Source organism: Rhamphochromis sp. 'chilingali' (genome assembly GCF_963969265.1).
Source record: "Rhamphochromis sp. 'chilingali' genome assembly, chromosome: 1".
Taxonomy (NCBI): domain Eukaryota; kingdom Metazoa; phylum Chordata; class Actinopteri; order Cichliformes; family Cichlidae; genus Rhamphochromis; species Rhamphochromis sp. 'chilingali'.
In genome coordinates, this window is record NC_137929.1 from 10,906,524 (window position 1) to 10,926,756 (window position 20,233).

The 20,233-nt window shown below is 43.9% G+C and overlaps 3 protein-coding genes across 4 annotated transcripts in view; all 3 read left to right on the forward strand.

Moving 5' to 3' along the window:
• LOC308403768 (focadhesin-like) overlaps positions 1-19,220 on the forward strand; it is a 104,835-nt gene extending 85,615 nt beyond the window's left edge. The window contains exons 2-5 of the mRNA XM_080893494.1: positions 16,422-16,523; positions 16,620-16,747; positions 18,635-18,761; positions 18,876-19,220. Coding sequence (XP_080749620.1) covers positions 16,455-16,523; positions 16,620-16,747; positions 18,635-18,761; positions 18,876-19,043 — 492 coding nt within the window. The 5' untranslated portion in view covers positions 16,422-16,454 and the 3' untranslated portion in view covers positions 19,044-19,220. The remainder of the gene's footprint in view (positions 1-16,421; positions 16,524-16,619; positions 16,748-18,634; positions 18,762-18,875) is intronic.
• LOC308403394 (NACHT, LRR and PYD domains-containing protein 12-like) overlaps positions 1-20,233 on the forward strand; it is a 1,254,170-nt gene that overhangs the window by 521,565 nt on the left and 712,372 nt on the right. The gene's annotated exons all lie outside the window — the stretch shown is intronic.
• Positions 1-20,233, forward strand: part of LOC308403425 (NACHT, LRR and PYD domains-containing protein 12-like) — a 646,283-nt gene that overhangs the window by 515,241 nt on the left and 110,809 nt on the right. The gene's annotated exons all lie outside the window — the stretch shown is intronic.

Here is a 20,233-nt window from a genome sequence, read left to right on the forward strand (position 1 = left end):
GGCCTCATAGTATTGTGAAAACTCAAAAGCTCCGCAATTTAACATGGCCCAGGTGTGTAGTTGACACTGACCAAAGATGAAGCTTATACAACCAAATCCCAAGGAGGAGTTCGCAAAAGTTCGAGGCATGGAAATGGCAAAATTAGAGCCAAAATGTCACCTTCTCTTCCAAATGGCGGACTTCCTGTTGGGTTTGCATCAATGGGCCCACAGACTTTTTTGTTCGACTCGGCATGATACACATGTGTGCCAAATTTCATACATGTAGCTGAAACGATGTGGTCGTAGGGCTGCATTTAACAAGGCATAGGTGGCGCTGTAGAGCCATTTCCCAGTGCTCATATGTAAAACCATTAAAATACAAAATTTTTCACCAGACCTGGCATGTGTGCAAAATTTCATGAGTTTTCGAGCATGTTTAGGCCCTCAAACGGCCAATTCATTTGCCGAAATAATAATAATAATAATAATAAACAGAGCAATTACAATAGGGCCTTCGCACTGTCAGTGCTCGGGCCCTAATTAAAGCTGCAAGCAGCGTTATGAGGGCCCTCGCACACCCGGCGTGTCGAGCCATGCCCAACACCTGAAACCAGCACGTCCGATCTGATGTCACATTGATGGAATTCATGCATTTAACCACCAGTTAACATTTCATTTGCTTCAACCATGAGTATAGTCGTCCCACTAGGTGGCGCTCTAACCATTATGTACAAATGGCATAACAAACATTTCCGAGCTCAAGTCTCATCACGCCTATGAGCTTTGGGAGAGATTGGACATTGTGTTTTTGAGTGACAGCAGATTACTGCTTTTTGGCGAGTGATTCAAACTCTAAGTGCCACCATAACCACCCCGTTTCACTGAACGTAAAAAGCTTCGCAATTTAACATCACAAAGGTCTTCAGATTCCACACACTGGAGATTGGTTCAATATGATGAAATCCCTTGCAGGAGTACGTCAAAGCACGGTGCCTGAAAAGAGGGGAAAATGTTGCCAAAATTGCACATTAATTTTAAAATGGCTGACTTCCTGTTGGATTTGGGATATTGCTCCAAGAGACTTTTTTGTACATCTTGATATCTCCTATAAGCCTACCAGGTTTCAGATTCATACATAAAACACAGAGCTGGGGCTGTGGTTTTGAAATTTTGTAGGGGGCGCTGTGGAGCCATTTTGGGATATTCAATGAAAATGATCAGATGACAACAAAGCCTTCGTCACATTGGAGGTGTGTGCCAAATTTCAAGCCTCTATAAACTTGCCAAGACCCTCAAAAGCCACTTCATCTTTCATCGTGAACAGCGTTGCCACCAGGGTGCGCCGTTCAGTTTAAAGTCACAATTTTTGCACTGAAGCATCACGAGGGACTGATGGTGATATTCACCGCTTTTGAGGTGGCCACGATGAACCTGTGAAAATCAGTACAACAAAATGAAAGCCATGACATTTCCTGTTGCCACTAGGTGGCGCTGTCCGTATTTCTGACAATGGGCACATCAATCTGTTCAGGGCGAGTCTGACATCATGCCTGTAAAGTCTGGTACTGATCAGGCTGGATTTCATTGAGTTATACTAATTTGTTTCTTCATGGCGTGACATCAAAGTTCGCCATGCTGCTGGGGTCACACCCTTTCACGAAAACTCACAGTTTTCACTGTAACCCAAGACCAACTCCTTAAGGCTTTCCTGGAGAAATTTGAGGCTGCAGATGTCACCCATCACTATACTGTACCCCAAAGTGTAAAACATGACATTTCCTGTTCCCACTAGGTGGCGCTGTCCTTGATGTCAAATATGGCAGTTGAAATATGTTCAGGGGTGGAGCCTTATCATATGTGTGCTCTTTGGTCCAGATCGGAACATGTATGACAAAATGAGAGGCAATAAGATTTTCATGGCGAGTCATCGAAATTCGCCATGGCGCCACGGCCTCATAGTATTGTGAAAACTCAAAAGCTCCGCAATTTAACATGGCACAAGGGTGTAGTTGACACTGTCCAAATTTGAAGGTTATGAAATGAAACCCCAAGGAGGAGTTCGCAAAAGTTCGAGGCATGGAAATGGCAAAATTAGAGCCAAAATGTCACCTTCTCTTCCAAATGGCGGACTTCCTGTTGGGTTTGCGTCAATGGGCCCACAGACTTTTTTGTTCGTCTTGGCATGATACACATGTGTGCCAAATTTCATACATGTAGCTCAAACGATGTGGTCGTAGGGCTGCATTTAACAAGGCATAGGTGGCGCTCTAGAGCCATTTCCCAGTGCTCATATGTAAAACCATTAAAATACAAAATTTTTCACCAGACCTGGCATGTGTGCAAAATTTCATGAGTTTTTGAGCATGTTTAGGCCCTCAAAAAGGCCCTTGTTTCGCCTGAATAATAATAATAATAATAATTAAAGCTGCAAGCAGCGTTAGGAGGGCCCTCGCACCCCCGGCGTGTCGAGCCATGCCCAACACCTGAAACCAGCACGTCCGATCTGATGTCACATTGATGGAATTCATGCATTCAACCACCAGCTAACATTTCATCTCATTCAATCATCATTATAGTCGTCCCACTAGGTGGCGCTCTAACCATTACTGACAAATGGCATAACAAACATTTCCTAGCTCGAGTCTCATCACGCCTGCGACCTTTGGGACATATTGGACATTTTGATTTTGAGTGACAGCAGATTACTGCTTTTTGGCGAGTGATTGAAACTCCACGTGCCGCCATGACCACCCCGTTTCCTTGAACGTAAAAAGCTTCGCAATTTAACATCACAAAGGTCTTTAGATTCCACACACTGGAGAATGGTTCAATATGATGAAATCCCTTGGAGGAGTTCGTCAAAGTATGAAGCCTGAAAAGAGGGGAAAATGTTGCCAAAATTACACATTAATTTTAAAATGGCTGACTTCCTGTTGGATTTGGGATATTGCTCCAAGAGACTTTTTTGTACATCTTGATATTTTCCATAAGCTTACCAGGTTTCAGACTCATAGATGAAACACAGAGCTGGGGCTGATGTTTTGAAATTTTGTAGGGGGCGCTGTGGAGCAATTTCGCGCTATTCAATGAAAATGATCACATGACAACAAAACCTACATCCATTTGGAGGTGTGTGCCAAATTTCAAGCCTCTATAAACTTTCCAAGCCCCTCAAAAGCCACTTCATCTTTCATGGTGAACCGCGTTGCCACCAGGGTGCGCCGTTCAGTTTAAAGTCACAATTTTTGCACTGAAGCATCACGAGGGACTGATGTTGATATTCATCGCTTTTGAGGTGGCCACGATGAACCTGTGAAAATCAGTACAACAAAATTAAAGCCATGACATTTCCTGTGGCCACTAGGTGGCGCTGTCCGTATTTCCGACAATGGGCACATCAATCTGTTCAGGGCGGGTCTGACATCATGCCTGTAAAGTCTGGTACTGATCAGACTGGATTTCATTGAGTTATACTAATTTCTTTCTTCATGGCGTGACATCAAAGTTCGCCATGCTGCTGGGGTCACACCCTTTTGCGAAAACTCACAGTTTTCACTGTAACCCAAGACCAACTCCTTAAGGCTTTCCTGGAGAAATTTGAGGCTGCAGATGTCACCCATCACTATACTGTACCCCAAAGTGTAAAACATGACATTTCCTGTTCCCACTAGGTGGCGCTGTCCTTGATGTCAAATATGGCAGTTGAAATATGTTCAGGGGTGGAGCCTTATCATATGTGTTCACTTTGGTCCAGATCGGAACATGTATGACAGAATGAGAGGCAATAAGATTTTCATGGCGAGTCATCGAAATTCGCCATGGCGCCACGGCCTCATAGTATTGTGAAAACTCAAAAGCTCCGCAATTTAACATGGCACAAGGGTGTAGTTGACACTGTCCAAATTTGAAGTTTATAGGACCAAATCCCAAGGAGGAGTTCGTTAAAGTACAAGGCATGGAAACGGTAAAATCAGACCCAAAATGTCACCTTCAATCCAAAATGGCGGACTTCCTGTTGGGTTTAGGACATTGCCATAATAGACTTTTTTGTTCGACTCTGAACGTTATATAGGTGTACCGACTTTCAAACGTGTAGGTCATACCCATACCGGGGGCTCGCGTTTTTCATTTTTCTAGGTGGCGCTACTGAGCTAATTTTCCCTGGCCATGTCTGAGAACATTAAAATACGTAAATTTTCACCAGACCTGACGCGTGTGCAAAATTTCATGAGTTTTCGAGCATGTTTAGGCCCTCAAACGGCCAATTCATTTGCCGAAATAATAATAATAATAATAATAATAATAATAATAATAATAATAAACAGAGCAATTACAATAGGGCCTTCGCACTGTCAGTGCTCGGGCCCTAATAATTAAAGCTGCAAGCAGCGTTATGAGGGCCCTCGCACCCTGGCGTGTCGAGCCACGCCCAACACCTAAAACCAGCACGTCCAATGTGATGTCACATTGATGGAATTCATGCATTTAACCACCAGCTAACATTTCATCTCATTGAACCATGATTATAGTCGTCCCACTAGGTGGCGCTCTAACTATTACTGACAAATGGCATAACAAACATTTCCGAGCTCGAGTCTCATCACACCTGCGACGTTTGGGAGAGATTGGATATTGTGTTTTTGAGTGACAGCAGATTACTGCTTTTTGGCGAGTGATTGAAACTCTAAGTGCCGCCATGACCACCCCGTTTCCCTGAACGTAAAAAGCTTCGCAATTTAACATCACAAAGGTCTTTAGATTCCACAAACTTCAGATCGGTCCAATCTGATGAAATCCCTTGGAGGAGTTCGTCAAAGTATGAAGCCTGAAAAGAGGGGAAAATGTCGCCAAAATTACACATGAATTTTAAAATGGCTGACTTCCTGTTGGATTTGGGATATTGCTCCAAGAGACTTTTTTGTACATCTTAATATCTTCCATGAGCTTACCAAGTTTCAGACTCATAGATAAAACACAGAGCAGGGGCTGATATTTTGAAACTTTGTAGGGGGCGCTGTGGAGCCATTTCGCGCTATTCAATGAAAATGATAACATGACAACAAAGCCTTCATCCATTTGGGGGTGTGTGCCAAATTTCAAGCCTCTATAAACTTTCCAAGCCCCTCAAAAGCCACTTCATCTTTCATGTTGAACAGCGTTGCCACCAGGGTGCGCCGTTCAGTGTAAAGTCACAATTTTTGCACTGAAGCATCACGAGGGACTGATGGTGATATTCACCGCTTTTGAGGTGGCCACGATGAACCTGTGAAAATCAGTACAACAAAATTAAAGCCATGACATTTCCTGTGGCCACTAGGTGGCGCTGTCCGTATTTCCGACAATGGGCACGTCAATCTGTTCAGGGCGGGTCTGACATCATGCCTGTAAAGTCTGGTACTGATCAGACTGGATTTCATTGAGTTATACTAATTTGTTTCTTCATGGCGTGACATCAAAGTTCGCCATGCTGCTGGGGTCACACCCTTTTGCGAAAAGTCACAGTTTTCACTGTAACCCAAGACCAACTCCTTAAGGCTTTCCTGGAGAAATTTGAGGCTGCAGGTGTCACCCATCACTATACTGTACCCCAAAGTGTAAAACATGACATTTCCTGTTCCCACTAGGTGGCGCTGTCCCTGGTGTCAAATATGGCAGTTGAAATATGTTCAGGGGTGGAGCCTTATCATATGTGTTCACTTTGGTCAAGGTCAGAAAATGTATGACAAAATGAGAGGCAATAAGATTTTCATGGCGAGTCATCGAAATTCGCCATGGCGCCACGGCCTCATAGTATTGTGAAAACTCAAAAGCTCCGCAATTTAACATGGCCCAGGTGTGTAGTTGACACTGACCAAAGATGAAGCTTATACAACCAAATCCCAAGGAGGAGTTCGCAAAAGTTCGAGGCATGGAAATGGCAAAATTAGAGCCAAAATGTCACCTTCTCTTCCAAATGGCGGACTTCCTGTTGGGTTTGCATCAATGGGCCCATAGACTTTTTTGTTCGACTCGGCATGATACACATGTGTGCCAAATTTCATACATGTAGCTGAAACGATGTGGTCGTAGGGCTGCATTTAACAAGGCATAGGTGGCGCTGTAGAGCCATTTCCCAGTGCTCATATGTAAAACCATTAAAATACAAAATTTTTCACCAGACCTGGCATGTGTGCAAAATTTCATGAGTTTTTGAGCATGTTTAGGCCCTCAAAAAGGCCCTTGTTTGGGGTGAATAATAATAATAATAATAATAATAATAATAATAATAATAATAATAATAATAATAATAAGAAACGGAGCAGATACAATAGGGCCTTCGCACTCTCAGTGCTCGGGCCCTAATAATAATAAGAAACGGAGCAGATACAATAGGGCCTTCGCACTGTCAGTGCTCGGGCCCTAATAATAAACAGAGCAATTACAATAGGGCCTTCGCACTGTCAGTGCTCGGGCCCTAATAATAATAATAATAATAATTAAAGCTGCAAGCAGCGTTACGAGGGCCCTCGCACCCCCGGCGCGTCGAGCCAAGCCCAACACCTAAAACCAGCACCTCCGATCTGATGTCACATTGATGGAATTCATGCATTTAACCACCAGCTAACATTTCATCTCATTCATTCATGATTAGTTAGTCGTTCCACTAGGTGGCGCTCTAACCATTATGTACAAATGGCATAACAAACATTTCCGAGCTCGAGTCTTATCACACCTGAGACGTTTGGGAGAGATTGGATATTGTGTTTTTGAGTGACAGCAGATTACTGCTTTTTGGCGAGTGATTCAAACTCTAAGTGCCACCATAACCACCCCGTTTCACTGAACGTAAAAAGCTTCGCAATTTAACATCACAAAGGTCTTTAGATTCCACACACTGGAGATTGGTTCAATATGATGAAATCCCTTGGAGGAGTTCGTCAAAGAACGGTGCCTGGAAAGAGGGGAAAATGTTGCCAAAATTACACATTAATTTTAAAATGGCTGACTTCCTGTTGGATTTGGGATATTGCACCAAGAGACTTTTTTGTACATCTTGATATCTCCTATAAGCTTACCAGGTTTCAGAATCATACATAGAACACAGAGCAGGGGCTGTGGTTTTGAAATTTTGTAGGGGGCGCTGTGGAGCAATTTCGCGCTATTCAATGAAAATGATCACATGCCAACAAAGCCTTCATCCATTTGGAGGTGTGTGCCAAATTTCAAGCCTCTATAAACTTGCCAAGACCCTCAAAAGCCACTTCATCTTTCATGTTGAACAGCGTTGCCACCAGGGTGCGCCGTTCAGTTTAAAGTCACAATTTTTGCACTGAAGCATCACGAGGGACTGATGGTGATATTCACCGCTTTTGAGGTGGCCAAGATGAACCTGTGAAAATCAGTACAACAAAATTAAAGCCATGACATTTCCTGTTGCCACTAGGTGGCGCTGTCCGTATTTCCGACAATGGGCACATCAATCTGTTCAGGGCGGGTCTGACATCATGCCTGTAAAGTCTGGTACTGATCAGACTGGATTTCATTGAGTTATACTAATTTGTTTCTTCATGGCGTGACATCAAAGTTCGCCATGCTGCTGGGGTCACACCCTTTTGCGAAAAGTCACAGTTTTCACTGTAACCCAAGACCAACTCCTTAAGGCTTTCCTGGAGAAATTTGAGGCTGCAGATGTCACCCATCACAATACTGTACCCCAAAGTGTAAAACATGACATTTCCTGTTCCCACTAGGTGGCGCTGTCCTTGATGTCAAATATGGCAGTTGAAATATGTTCAGGGGTGGAGCCTTATCATATGTGTGCTGTTTGGTCCAGATCGGAACATGTATGACAGAATGAGAGCCAATAAGATTTTCATGGCGAGTCATCGAAATTCGCCATGGCGCCACGGCCTCATAGTATTGTGAAAACTCAAAAGCTCCGCAATTTAACATGGCACAAGGGTGTAGTTGACACTGTCCAAATATGAAGTTTATAGGACCAAATCCCAAGGAGGAGTTCGTTAAAGTACAAGGCATGGAAACGGTAAAATCAGAGCCAAAATGTCACCTTCAATCCAAAATGGCGGACTTCCTGTTGGGTTTAGGACATTGCCATAATAGACTTTTTTGTTCGACTCTGAACGTTATATAGGTGTACCGACTTTCAAACGTGTAGGTCATACCCATACCGGGGGCTCGCGTTTTTCATTTTTCTAGGTGGCGCTACTGAGCTAATTTTCCCTGGCCATGTCTGAGAACATTAAAATACGTAAATTTTCACCAGACCTGACGCGTGTGCAAAATTTCATGAGTTTTCGAGCATGTTTAGGCCCTCAAACGGCCAATTCATTTGCCGGAATAATAATAATAATAATAATAATAATAATAATAATAATAATAAACAGAGCAATTACAATAGGGCCTTCGCACTGTCAGTGCTCGGGCCCTAATAATAATAATAATAATAATAATAAGAAACGGAGCAGATACAATAGGGCCTTCGCACTCTCGGTGCTCGGGCCCTAATTAAAGCTGCAAGCAGCGTTATGAGGGCCCTCGCACCCCATCGCGTCGAGCCACGCCCAACACCTACAACCAGCACCTCCGATCTGATGTCACATTGATGGAATTCATGCATTTAACCACCAGCTAACATTTCATCTCATTCAATCATCATTATAGTCGTCCCACTAGGTGGCGCTCTAACCATTACTGACAAATGGCATAACAAACATTTCCTAGCTCGAGTGTCATCACGCCTGCGACCTTTGGGAGAGTTTGGACATTTTGATTTTGAGTGACAGCAGATTACTGCTTTTTGGCGAGTGATTGAAACTCCACGTGCCGCCATGACAACCCCGTTTCCCTGAACGTAAAAAGCTTCGCAATTTAACATCACAAAGGTCTTTAGATTCCACACACTGGAGATTGGTTCAATATGATGAAATCCCTTGGAGGAGTTCGTCAAAGAACGGTGCCTGGAAAGAGGGGAAAATGTTGCCAAAATTGCACATTAATTTTAAAATGGCTGACTTCCTGTTGTATTTGGGATATTGCTCCAAGAGACTTTTTTGTACATCTTGATATCTCCTATAAGCTTACCAGGTTTCAGACTCATACATAAAACACAGAGCTGGGGCTGATGTTTTGAAATTTTGTAGGGGGCGCTGTGGAGCCATTTTGGGATATTCAATGAAAATGATCACATAACAACAAAGCCTTAAGCACATTGGAGGTGTGTGCCAAATTTCAAGACTTTTTAAACTTTCCAAGCCCCTCAAAAACCACTTCATTTTTCATGGTGAACAGCGTTGCCACCAGGGTGCACCGTTCAGTATAAAGTCACAATTTTCGCACTGCAGCATCATGAAGGACTGACGGTGACATTCACCGCTTTTGAGGTATCCACAATGAACCTGTGAAAATCAGTACAACAAAGTCTAAGACATGACATTTCCTGTTCCCACTAGGTGGCGCTCTTCATATTCCTGACAATGGGCACATCAATTTGTTCAGGGCGGGTCTGATATCATGCCTGTAAAGTCTGGTACTAATCAGACTGGATTTCATGGAGTTATACTAATTTGTTTCTTCATGGCGAGATATCAAAGTTCGCCATGCTGCTGAGGTCACACCCTTTCGTGAAAAGTCACAGTTTTCACTGTACCCCAAGACCAACTCCTTACGCCTTTCCTGGAGAAATTTGAGGCTGCAGATGTCACCCATCACAATACTGTACCCCAAAGTGTAAAACATGACATTTCCTGTTCCCACTAGGTGGCGCTGTCCTTGATGTCAAATATGGCAGTTGAAATAGGTTCAGGGGTGGAGCCTTATCATATGTGTGCTCTTTGGTCCAGATCGGAACATGTATGACAGAATGAGAGGCAATAAGATTTTCATGGCGAGTCATCGAAATTCGCCATGGCGCCACGGCCTCATAGTATTGTGAAAACTCAAAAGCTCCGCAATTTAACATGGCACAAGGGTGTAGTTGACACTGTCCAAATTTGAAGGTTATGAAATGAAACCCCAAGGAGGAGTTCGCAAAAGTTCGAGGCATGGAAATGGCAAAATTAGAGCCAAAATGTCACCTTCTCTTCCAAATGGCGGACTTCCTGTTGGGTTTGCGTCAATGGGCCCACAGACTTTTTTGTTCGTCTTGGCATGATACACATGTGTGCCAAATTTCATACATGTAGCTCAAACGATGTGGTCGTAGGGCTGCATTTAACAAGGCATAGGTGGCGCTGTAGAGCCATTTCCCAGTGCTCATATGTAAAACCATTAAAATACAAAATTTTTCACCAGACCTGGCATGTGTGCAAAATTTCATGAGTTTTTGAGCATGTTTAGGCCCTCAAAAAGGCCCTTGTTTTGCCTGAATAATAATAATAATAATAATAATAATAATAATAATAATAATAATAATAATAATAATAATAAGAAACGGAGCAGATACAATAGGGCCTTCGCACTCTCAGTGCTCGGGCCCTAATAATTAAAGCTGCAAGCAGCGTTATGAGGGCCCTCGCACCCCCGGCGCGTCGAGCCACGCCCAACACCTAAAACCAGCACGTCCAATCTGATGTCACATTGATGGAATTCATGCATTTAACCACCAGCTAACATTTCAACTCATTCATTCATGATTAGTTAGTCGTTCCACTAGGTGGCGCTCTAACCATTATGTACAAATGGCATAACAAACACTTCCAAGCTCGAGTCTCATCACACCTGAGACGTTTGGGAGAGATTGGACATTGTGTTTTTGAGTGACAGCAGATTACTGCTTTTTGGCGAGTGATTGAAACTCCACGTGCCGCCATAACCACCCCGTTTCCCTGGACGTAAAAAGCTTCGCAATTTAACATCACAAAGGTCTTTAGATTCCACAAACTGCAGATCGGTCCAATCTGATGAAATCCCTTGGAGGAGTTCGTCAAAGAACGATGCCTGAAAAGAGGGGAAAATGTTGCCAAAATTGCACATTAATTTTAAAATGGCTGACTTCCTGTTGGATTTGGGATATTGCTCCAAGAGACTTTTTTGTACATCTTGATATCTCCTATAAGCTTACCAGGTTTCAGACTCATACATAAAACACAGAGCAGGGGCTGTGATTTTGAAATTTTGTAGGGGGCGCTGTGGAGCCATTTTGGGATATTCAATGAAAATGATCACATAACAACAAATCCTTAACCACATTGGAGGTGTGTGCCAAATTTCAAGACTTTTTAAACTTTCCAAGCCCCTCAAAAGCCACTTCATCTTTCATGGTGAACCGCGTTGCCACCAGGGTGCGGCGTTCAGTTTAAAGTCACAATTTTTGCACTGAAGCATCACAAGGGACTGATGGTGATATTCACCGCTTTTGAGGTGGCCACAATGAACCTGTGAAAATCAGTACAACAAAATTAAAGCCATGACATTTCCTGTTCCCACTAGGTGGCGCTGTCCGTATTCCCGACAATGGGCACATCAATCTGTTCAGGGCGGGTCTGTCATCATGCCTGTAAAGTCTGGTACTGATCAGACTGGATTTCATTGAGTTATACTAATTTGTTTCTTCATGGCGTGACATCAAAGTTCGCCATGCTGCTGGGGTCACACCCTTTTGCGAAAAGTCACAGTTTTCACTGTAACCCAAGACCAACTCCTTAAGGCTTTTCTGGAGAAATTTGAGGCTGCAGATGTCACCCATCACTATACTGTACCCCAAAGTGTAAAACATGACATTTCCTGTTCCCACTAGGTGGCGCTGTCCTTGATGTCAAATATGGCAGTTGAAATATGTTTAGGGGTGGAGCCTTATCATATGTGTTCACTTTGGTCAAGGTCAGAAAATGTATGACAAAATGAGAGGCAATAAGATTTTCATGGCGAGTCATCGAAATTCGCCATGGCGCCACGGCCTCATAGTATTGTGAAAACTCAAAAGCTCCGCAATTTAACATGGCACAAGGGTGTAGTTGACACTGACCAAATATGAAGGTTATGAAATCAAACCCCAAGGAGGAGTTCGCAAAAGTTCGAGGCATGGAAATGGCAAAATTAGAGCCAAAATGTCACATTCTCTTCCAAATGGCGGACTTCCTGTTGGGTTTGCGTCAATGGGCCCACAGACTTTTTTGTTCGTCTTGGCATGATACACATGTGTGCCAAATTTCATACATGTAGCTCAAACGATGTGGTCGTAGGGCTGCATTTAACAAGGCATAGGTGGCGCTCTAGAGCCATTTCCCAGTGCTCATATGTAAAACCATTAAAATACAAAATTTTTCACCAGACCTGGCATGTGTGCAAAATTTCATGAGTTTTTGAGCATGTTTAGGCCCTCAAAAAGGCCCTTGTTTCGCCTGAATAATAATAATAATAATAATAATAATAATAATAATAATAATTAAAGCTGCAAGCAGCGTTATGAGGGCCCTCGCACCCCCGGCACGTCGAGCCACTGCCAACACCTCAAACCGGCACGTCCGATGTGATGTCACATTGATGGATTTCATGCTTTTAATCACCAGCTAACATTTCATCTTATTCAACCAGGATTATAGTCATGCCACTAGGTGGCGCTCTAACCATTATTGACAAATAGCATAACAAACATTTCCAAGCTCGAGTCTCATCACACCTGCGACCTTTGGGAGAGATTGGACATTGTGTTTTTTAGTGACAGCAGATTACTGCTTTTTGCGAGTGATTGAAACTCTACGTGCCGCCATGACCACCCCGTTTCCCTGAACGGAAAAAGCTTCGCAATTTAACATCACAAAGGTCTTTAGATTCTACACACTGAAGAATGCTTCAATATGATGAAATCCCTTGGAGGAGTTCGTCAAAGTATGAGGCCTGAAAAGGGGGGAAAATGTCATCAAAATTACACATTAATTTTAAAATGGCTGACTTCCTGTTGGATTTGGGATATTGCTCCAAGAGACTTTTTTGTACATCTTGATATCTTACACAAGCTTACCAAGTGTCAGACTCATAGATGAAACACAGAGCAGGGGCTGATGTTTTGAAATATTGTAGGGGGCGCTGTGGAGCCATTTTGCGCTATTCAAGGAAAATGGTTACATAACAACAATGCCTTCATCCATTTGGAGGTGTGTGCCAAATTTAAAGCCTCTATAAACTTTCCAAGCCCCTCAAAAGCCACTTCAACTTTCATGATGAACCGCGTTGCCACCAGGGTGCGCCGTTCAGTTTAAAGTCACAATTTTTGCACTGAAGCATCACGAGGGACTGATGGTGATATTCACCGCTTTTGAGGTGGCCACGATCAACCTGTGAAAATCAGTACAACAAAGTTAAAGCCATGACATTTCCTGTTGCCACTAGGTGGCGCTGTCCGTATTTCCGACAATGGGCACATCAATCTGTTCAGGGCGGGTCTGACATCATGCCTGTAAAGTCTGGTACTGATCAGACTGGATTTCATTGAGTTATACTAATTTGTTTCTTCATGGCGTGACATCAAAGTTCGCCATGCTGCTGGGGTCACACCCTTTCGCGAAAACTCACAGTTTTCACTGTAACCCAAGACCAACTCCTTAAGGCTTTCCTGGAGAAATTTGAGGCTGCAGATGTCACCCATCACTATACTGTACCCCAAAGTGTAAAACATGACATTTCCTGTTCCCACTAGGTGGCGCTGTCCTTGATGTCAAATATGGCAGTTGAAATATGTTCAGGGGTGGAGCCTTATCATATGTGTTCACTTTGGTCAAGGTCAGAAAATGTATGACAAAATGAGAGGCAATAAGATTTTCATGGCGAGTCATCGAAATTCGCCATGGCGCCACGGCCTCATAGTATTGTGAAAACTCAAAAGCTCCGCAATTTAACATGGCACAAGGGTGTAGTTGACACTGTCCAAATTTGAAGGTTATGAAATGAAACCCCAAGGAGGAGTTCGCAAAAGTTCGAGGCATGGAAATGGCAAAATTAGAGCCAAAATGTCACCTTCTCTTCCAAATGGCGGACTTCCTGTTGGGTTTGCGTCAATGGGCCCACAGACTTTTTTGTTCGTCTTGGCATGATACACATGTGTGCCAAATTTCATACATGTAGCTCAAACCATGTGGTCGTAGGGCTGCATTTAACAAGGCATAGGTGGCGCTGTAGAGCCATTTCCCAGTGCTCATATGTAAAACCATTAAAATACAAAATTTTTCACCAGACCTGGCATGTGTGCAAAATTTCATGAGTTTTTGAGCATGTTTAGGCCCTCAAAAAGGCCCTTGTTTGGGGTGAATAATAATAATAATAATAATAATAATAATAATAAGAAACGGAGCAGATACAATAGGGCCTTCGCACTCTCGGTGCTCGGGCCCTAATAATAATAATAATAATAATAATAATAATAAGAAACGGAGCAGATACAATAGGGCCTTCGCACTCTCGGTGCTCGGGCCCTAATAAGAAACAGAGCAGATACAATAGGGCCTTCGCACAGTCAGTGCTCGGGCCCTAATAATAATAAGAAACGGAGCAGATACAATAGGGCCTTCGCACTCTCGGTGCTCGGGCCCTAATAAGAAACGGAGCAGATACAATAGGGCCTTCGCACTCTCGGTGCTCGGGCCCTAATAAGAAACGGAGCAGATACAATAGGGCCTTCGCACTCTCAGTGCTCGGGCCCTAATAAGAAACGGAGCAGATACAATAGGGCCTTCGCACTCTCAGTGCTCGGGCCCTAACAATAAGTAGAATATTTTAAAGTAGTGACTGTAAATTAAACTAAAGTGAATCAACGGGTGGTGAGGTGTGGAGCTTACCATGTGTGGCATGCCATCACAACTGCACAAAGTTGGCCTTTATGGAAGAGTGGCAAGAAGAAAGCCATTGTTAACAGAAAACCATAAGAAGTCCCGTTTGCAGTTTGCCACAAGCCATGTGGGGGACACAGCAAACATGTGGAAGAAGGTGCTCTGGTCAGATGAGACCAAAATGCAAAATGCTCTGTGTGGAAAACTAACACTGCACATGACTCTGAACACACCATCCCCACTGTCAAATATGGTGGTGGCAGCATCATGCTCTGGGGGTGCTTCTCTTCAGCAGGGACAGGGAAGCTGGTCAGAGTTGATGGGAAGATGGATGGAGCCAAATACAGGGCAATCTTGGAAGAAAACCTCTTGGAGTCTGCAAAAGACTTGAGACTGGGGCGGAGGTTCACCTTCCAGCATGACAACAACCCTGAACATAAAGCCAGGGCAACAATGGAGTGGTTTAAAACAAAACATATCCATGTGTTAGAATGGCCCAGTCAAAGTCCAGATCTAAATCCAATCGAGAATCTGTGGCAAGATCTGAAAACTGCTGTTCACAAATGCTGTCCATCTAATCTGACTGAGCTGCAGCTGTTTCAAAGAAGAATGGGCAAAGATTTCAGTCTGTAGATGTGCAAAGCTGGTAGAGACAGACCCTAAAAGACTGGCAGCTGGAACTGCAGCAAAAGGTGGTTCTACAAAGTATTGACTCAGGGGGGTGAATAATTACGCACACCCCACTTTGCAGTTATTGATTTGCAAAAAATGTTTGGAATCATGTATGATTTTCGTTCCACTTCTCACGTGTGCACCACTTTGTGTTGGTCTTTCACCTGGAAGTCCAATGAAACTGATTCATGTTTGTGGCTGTAATGTGACAAAATGTGGGAAAGTTCAAGGGGGCCGAATACTTTTGCAACCCACTGTATTTTACCTACACATACATTCTTGTATTTAGACAACACCTGAGGGATAAAACAAACTGTAAATGTCTCCAGCTGGTGTTAACAGCACCACTAACACATCTGTGCTGATGGGGTGTGTGTATCTGTGATCTACAGCTCATGTCTGTCACATCAAATGCAGCTGAGTTTATGTAGATCCATAAAGCACAGCTGATCGTCCTGCGCTGTCTGTGGTCCTGAAATGAACCTAATAAACAAAGATGTGTTTTTGAGGTTTATCAGTGTAAAAGCAGAGATCAGACTGATGTCCATCAAATCTCTGTGACGCCATCTCTGTGCACAAATGAATGGCACAATATCAAGAGCAACAAATCAAACACTGCATTAAACAAACTGTGCTAAATATTAGCACCATTAGCATTACACTGTGTGTGGCAAATGTTGGTAAATCAGTTTGTGCACATAACTGAAATGTTCCCCTCTCGATGTTTAGCACTTTGACAAAGGAACAAAGAGAAATTCCCACGTCTTCCACACAGTTTTCTCTGTGTGAACACAGTGTTTCTTGTACCCAGTTTGTAGGAGCTGGGATTGGACTCCACCACAGCAGCCTCTGTGTGGGATAGATGCAGTGCTCTGTAGTATAAAGCACTCTGTCAGTGAGCTGGACTCTCCAAACCAGCAGTCATCGTCTAACATCTGCCTTCTTCAGCTGTAACCGTGTGTTTCTCTTGTAAACTTGGCTCTGATCGTATGTGCTGTAATATTCCAGCTTTGCTTCCCGATCGTGCTGCACAGTCTACACATGCTGGCCGGCTCCCCCAAGCTGAGAGCAGTGGGACTGCGCCTCATGACCGCTCTGTGGAAAAAACAGGTTTGCAATAATAACGCATTACTATAAATGTCATATTCATGTGTTCAAAGCTTCTGTTTGTCTTTGATTGTGTGCTGCTTTGGTCATGTCTGTAAGGACCGGGTCTACCCAGAGCTGCAGCGTCTAATGAGCCAGCAGGACAGCAGGGTGGTGCTGGGGAGGGACGCCCAGTGGGAGCAGATCCTGGCCAGGGCCGCCTGTGTCAGGGACATCTGCAGAGAGAGGTGGGTCCTCCCATACTTACAGAAACAGTGGGCACTTCCTACATTCACTGGTTCATTCATTCAGTGGACTTTGCATGCACAGTGCAGACAGTGTGAGTTTCCAACACCAGGATTCTTCATCTTCCCTTCTAATGAGTAATAATCACTGACTGGACTCTTCATAGATGTTTCTGCTCAGCAAGCTGATGAAAGTTCAGAAACATAGAAATATTTGTTTTTTCAGTCACATCACATCAACTTTGCTTGTTAAGATAAATGAATGCACTTTGTAGCTTTGCAGTGAATGAAGCCTCAGCTCGACGCTCCACTGAGTCCCTGTTTCTCCAAAAATCAGCAGGAGTCCAGTTTTAAATATTTCTGTACAAATGTCCAGAGCAGCTACACGTGCCTGAATCCAGAAGGATCAAAGTCTTACAAAGTTCAGTTCAAACAGAGAGACTGAGAGGCAGCTAACTTCCTGTCTCTGCCAGACTATCAAAATAAAAGCATACATTTGAAGCAAAAGAAATCCAACTATGTCAGTCTGTAAGCACTGCTTCCCATATAATACAACTCTAAGCAAGTGAGCCATAACTTTATAGTTTTAACTTTAATCCAAACTATATTCATCATATAAACTCCACAAACTGCATCCAGGCCTTTATGGCCTTTATGTGTGTTGATGAAATAAAACGATGATTTTATTTGATTATTTCCTTTGTTCTAACCAGCTGGTGCACACTGTTCATCCTCCCGGGGCCTGTTACACCTGCTAACATGTACATGCAGCTTTTTTAGCAGCATTAGTGAAAACCTGGGAAACCCTCTGGATATATGCTACAGTACAAATTTAGCAAATCATTGAGCTGTTTCGTTGTTTTCACAAATGCTTACGTTTTTCTTCCCCTGCCAGTGGCGGACTCCCTCAGGTATCGGTGCGTTGGTGGTTCTTTGTGTCTGGGGGTGGGCGTCCAGGTACACACTGGCTCACTCCTTGGCGGCCGCTTATCGGGGCCTGGAACCTGGGGCTCGCTCGGGCCACTTCGGAGGTGGGGTGCCCCCGGCCTCTCGGCCTGGGGCTCGGTCACTCAGGCACAGCTGGCTGCCGGCGGAGCTCACGGGCGCGTCACTGCAACTCCCCCTGGCTTCTGTGGCGCGGCTGCCCCTCTGTTGGTCTTCCATGGTCTCTTGTGTTCTGGGGGCCTCTGGATGTCTGGAGTTTTGATCTCCTCCATACCTGCTTCATACCCTGGAGGACGGGGCTGTGGCCCCCCCACACTCCCTAGCAGATCGTTACATGGAGAAACCTTTGGAATACAAGCACGCTGATCCACACAGGTATGCACACAGGTGTTCACTGCTCGTGGACTTAAATTACACCTTTCTTGGCTGCTACTTCGAAGCACATCTGTCCTGCGTGCTGCACAACAACATTGAATATTTAGTATTTACTGCTGTTTACACTAAGCTAGATTAATGCGATGGTGTTGTGTTTAGTATGTTGCTTTGTTTTTTTTGTTTTTTTTTGCTTGTTTTCTATTCTTCTCTCAACAGGTGATCCAGGAGATTTTTATTTTTTTTGTTTTGTATTGTTTAACATTGTAACATGTAACATTGTTTTTCCTTTCCTTCCTCTTTCTTTCTCCCTTTCCTATCCTTCACTCATGTCTGTCAAAAAACAAAACAAAAACAACAACAAAAACAACAACAACAACAAATGCTTACGTTTGCTTTTATTGTAAAACATTTGCAGCCATAAGAGTTTGCAATGATAAGAAGCTGTGTTTGGCATTTACTTACTTACACGTGTCCTGGCACTTTTAATGCTTTTTTCTTAAATAAAAATGGTAACAAAATTAGAAGAAACACATTTCCCACTTTGTTCACGCTGATGTGTGTGTTAACCAGGCCTTACCAGCATGCAGGGGACATGGTGGCTGCCATTTCACTCACTTTAAAACAGTGCAACAGACCAGACCTGGCAACCCCGGCTGCTCTCGTCCTGCAGGGACTACAGGAGCTGTGTCGAGCAGAGGTACCTCGCCTGTCTCCATTTGTCTCTTTAAATTCAGGAATCATCATTTTTCTGGATCATAACTTTTGAATCTTTTCCAAAGTTCTGGTCTTAAAACCAATCTTTCTTTCTCAGGTGGTGGATATTATCTCAGCATGGAGAACTGTTTGGCCTGAGCTCAGCTGTCACTCACAGCCAGAGGTGGTTCAAGCCATCGCTGAGCTTTTGGCTCTGGTGCCTCAGCTCACAGTTAAATCAGAGCAGTACGAGGTGCGTCGTAACGTTCATGTTGCTCTGTGTTGAGGAGCTAACAGAGCGACACGGGAACTCCACCAGGTTATGTTTTTCTCTGTGGTTCTGTCTGTAAACAGGACTCTCACCAGCTGTTTGTATATTCTAACCTCACTGTAGAGTCACATCTCTACATCACTGTGTTTGGTAGCTAAAGTTAGCACATCAATGTAAAGCTGGGTAGAAGCACAAAGTACAGACGTGTGAGGGTCCAGTCCTCAGAGTCCTGCTCTGGTCGGACTTCACAGTAACTAATAAATGGATCAGCGAGTGTGAGCATCTTTTTAAAAACAGAAGTTTTGCTAATTTGTTGCTCTGGAGGATTCAACACAGTGCAGCAGTGGCCGTCCCAGCAGATGAATCCTAGACCATGCAGTGCTGCTTGTTGGAAAGCTTTCCTCCTCTCTAACAATGATATGGCAGTACAGCTTAGGTTTGCAAAGTTGCATCTAAACAAACACAAGACCAAAGGCCAAAACCAAACATGGCGTATTAGCACAGGACATCTGATAGACTCCCCCCCATCATCCTGACTGACACCCCCATCACCTCTGTGGACTCATTCCGATTCCTGGGTACCACCATCACCCAGGACCTGAAGTGGGAGCCCACCATCACCTCCGTCATTAAGAAAGCCCAGCAGAGGATGTACTTCCTGAGGCAGCTGAAGAAATTCAACCTGCCAACACGGACGATGATGCAGTTCTACACTGCAATCATCGAGTCCATCCTCACCTCCTCCATCACCGTGTGGTACGCTGGAGCCACTATCAGGGACAAACAGAGACTGCAGCGTGTTGTGCGCTCTGCTGAGAAGGTGATTGGCTGCAGACTCCCATCTCTGCAGGACCTGTACACCTCCAGGACACTGGGGCATGCAGCTCGGATCTCAGCTGACCCTTCTCACCCTGGACACAGTCTGTTTGACCTGCTCCCCTCAGGCAGGAGGCTCCGGTCCATTCGCACCAGAACCTCTCGCCATAAGAACAGTTTCTTCCCCTCTGCTGTCGGACACATGAACAATAACCGTATGACTGTTCCCACCACTAACACATGACCCTACGCTGTGTCACTGCATCATTCCATGTTTGCACTGATCACCACCTGCACTCATGTATATATCATGTATATATCTATCTACTTAGCACTTTTAATTCGTATTCTTATTTTTATTTTTATATCTATTTAAGCATTTATGACAG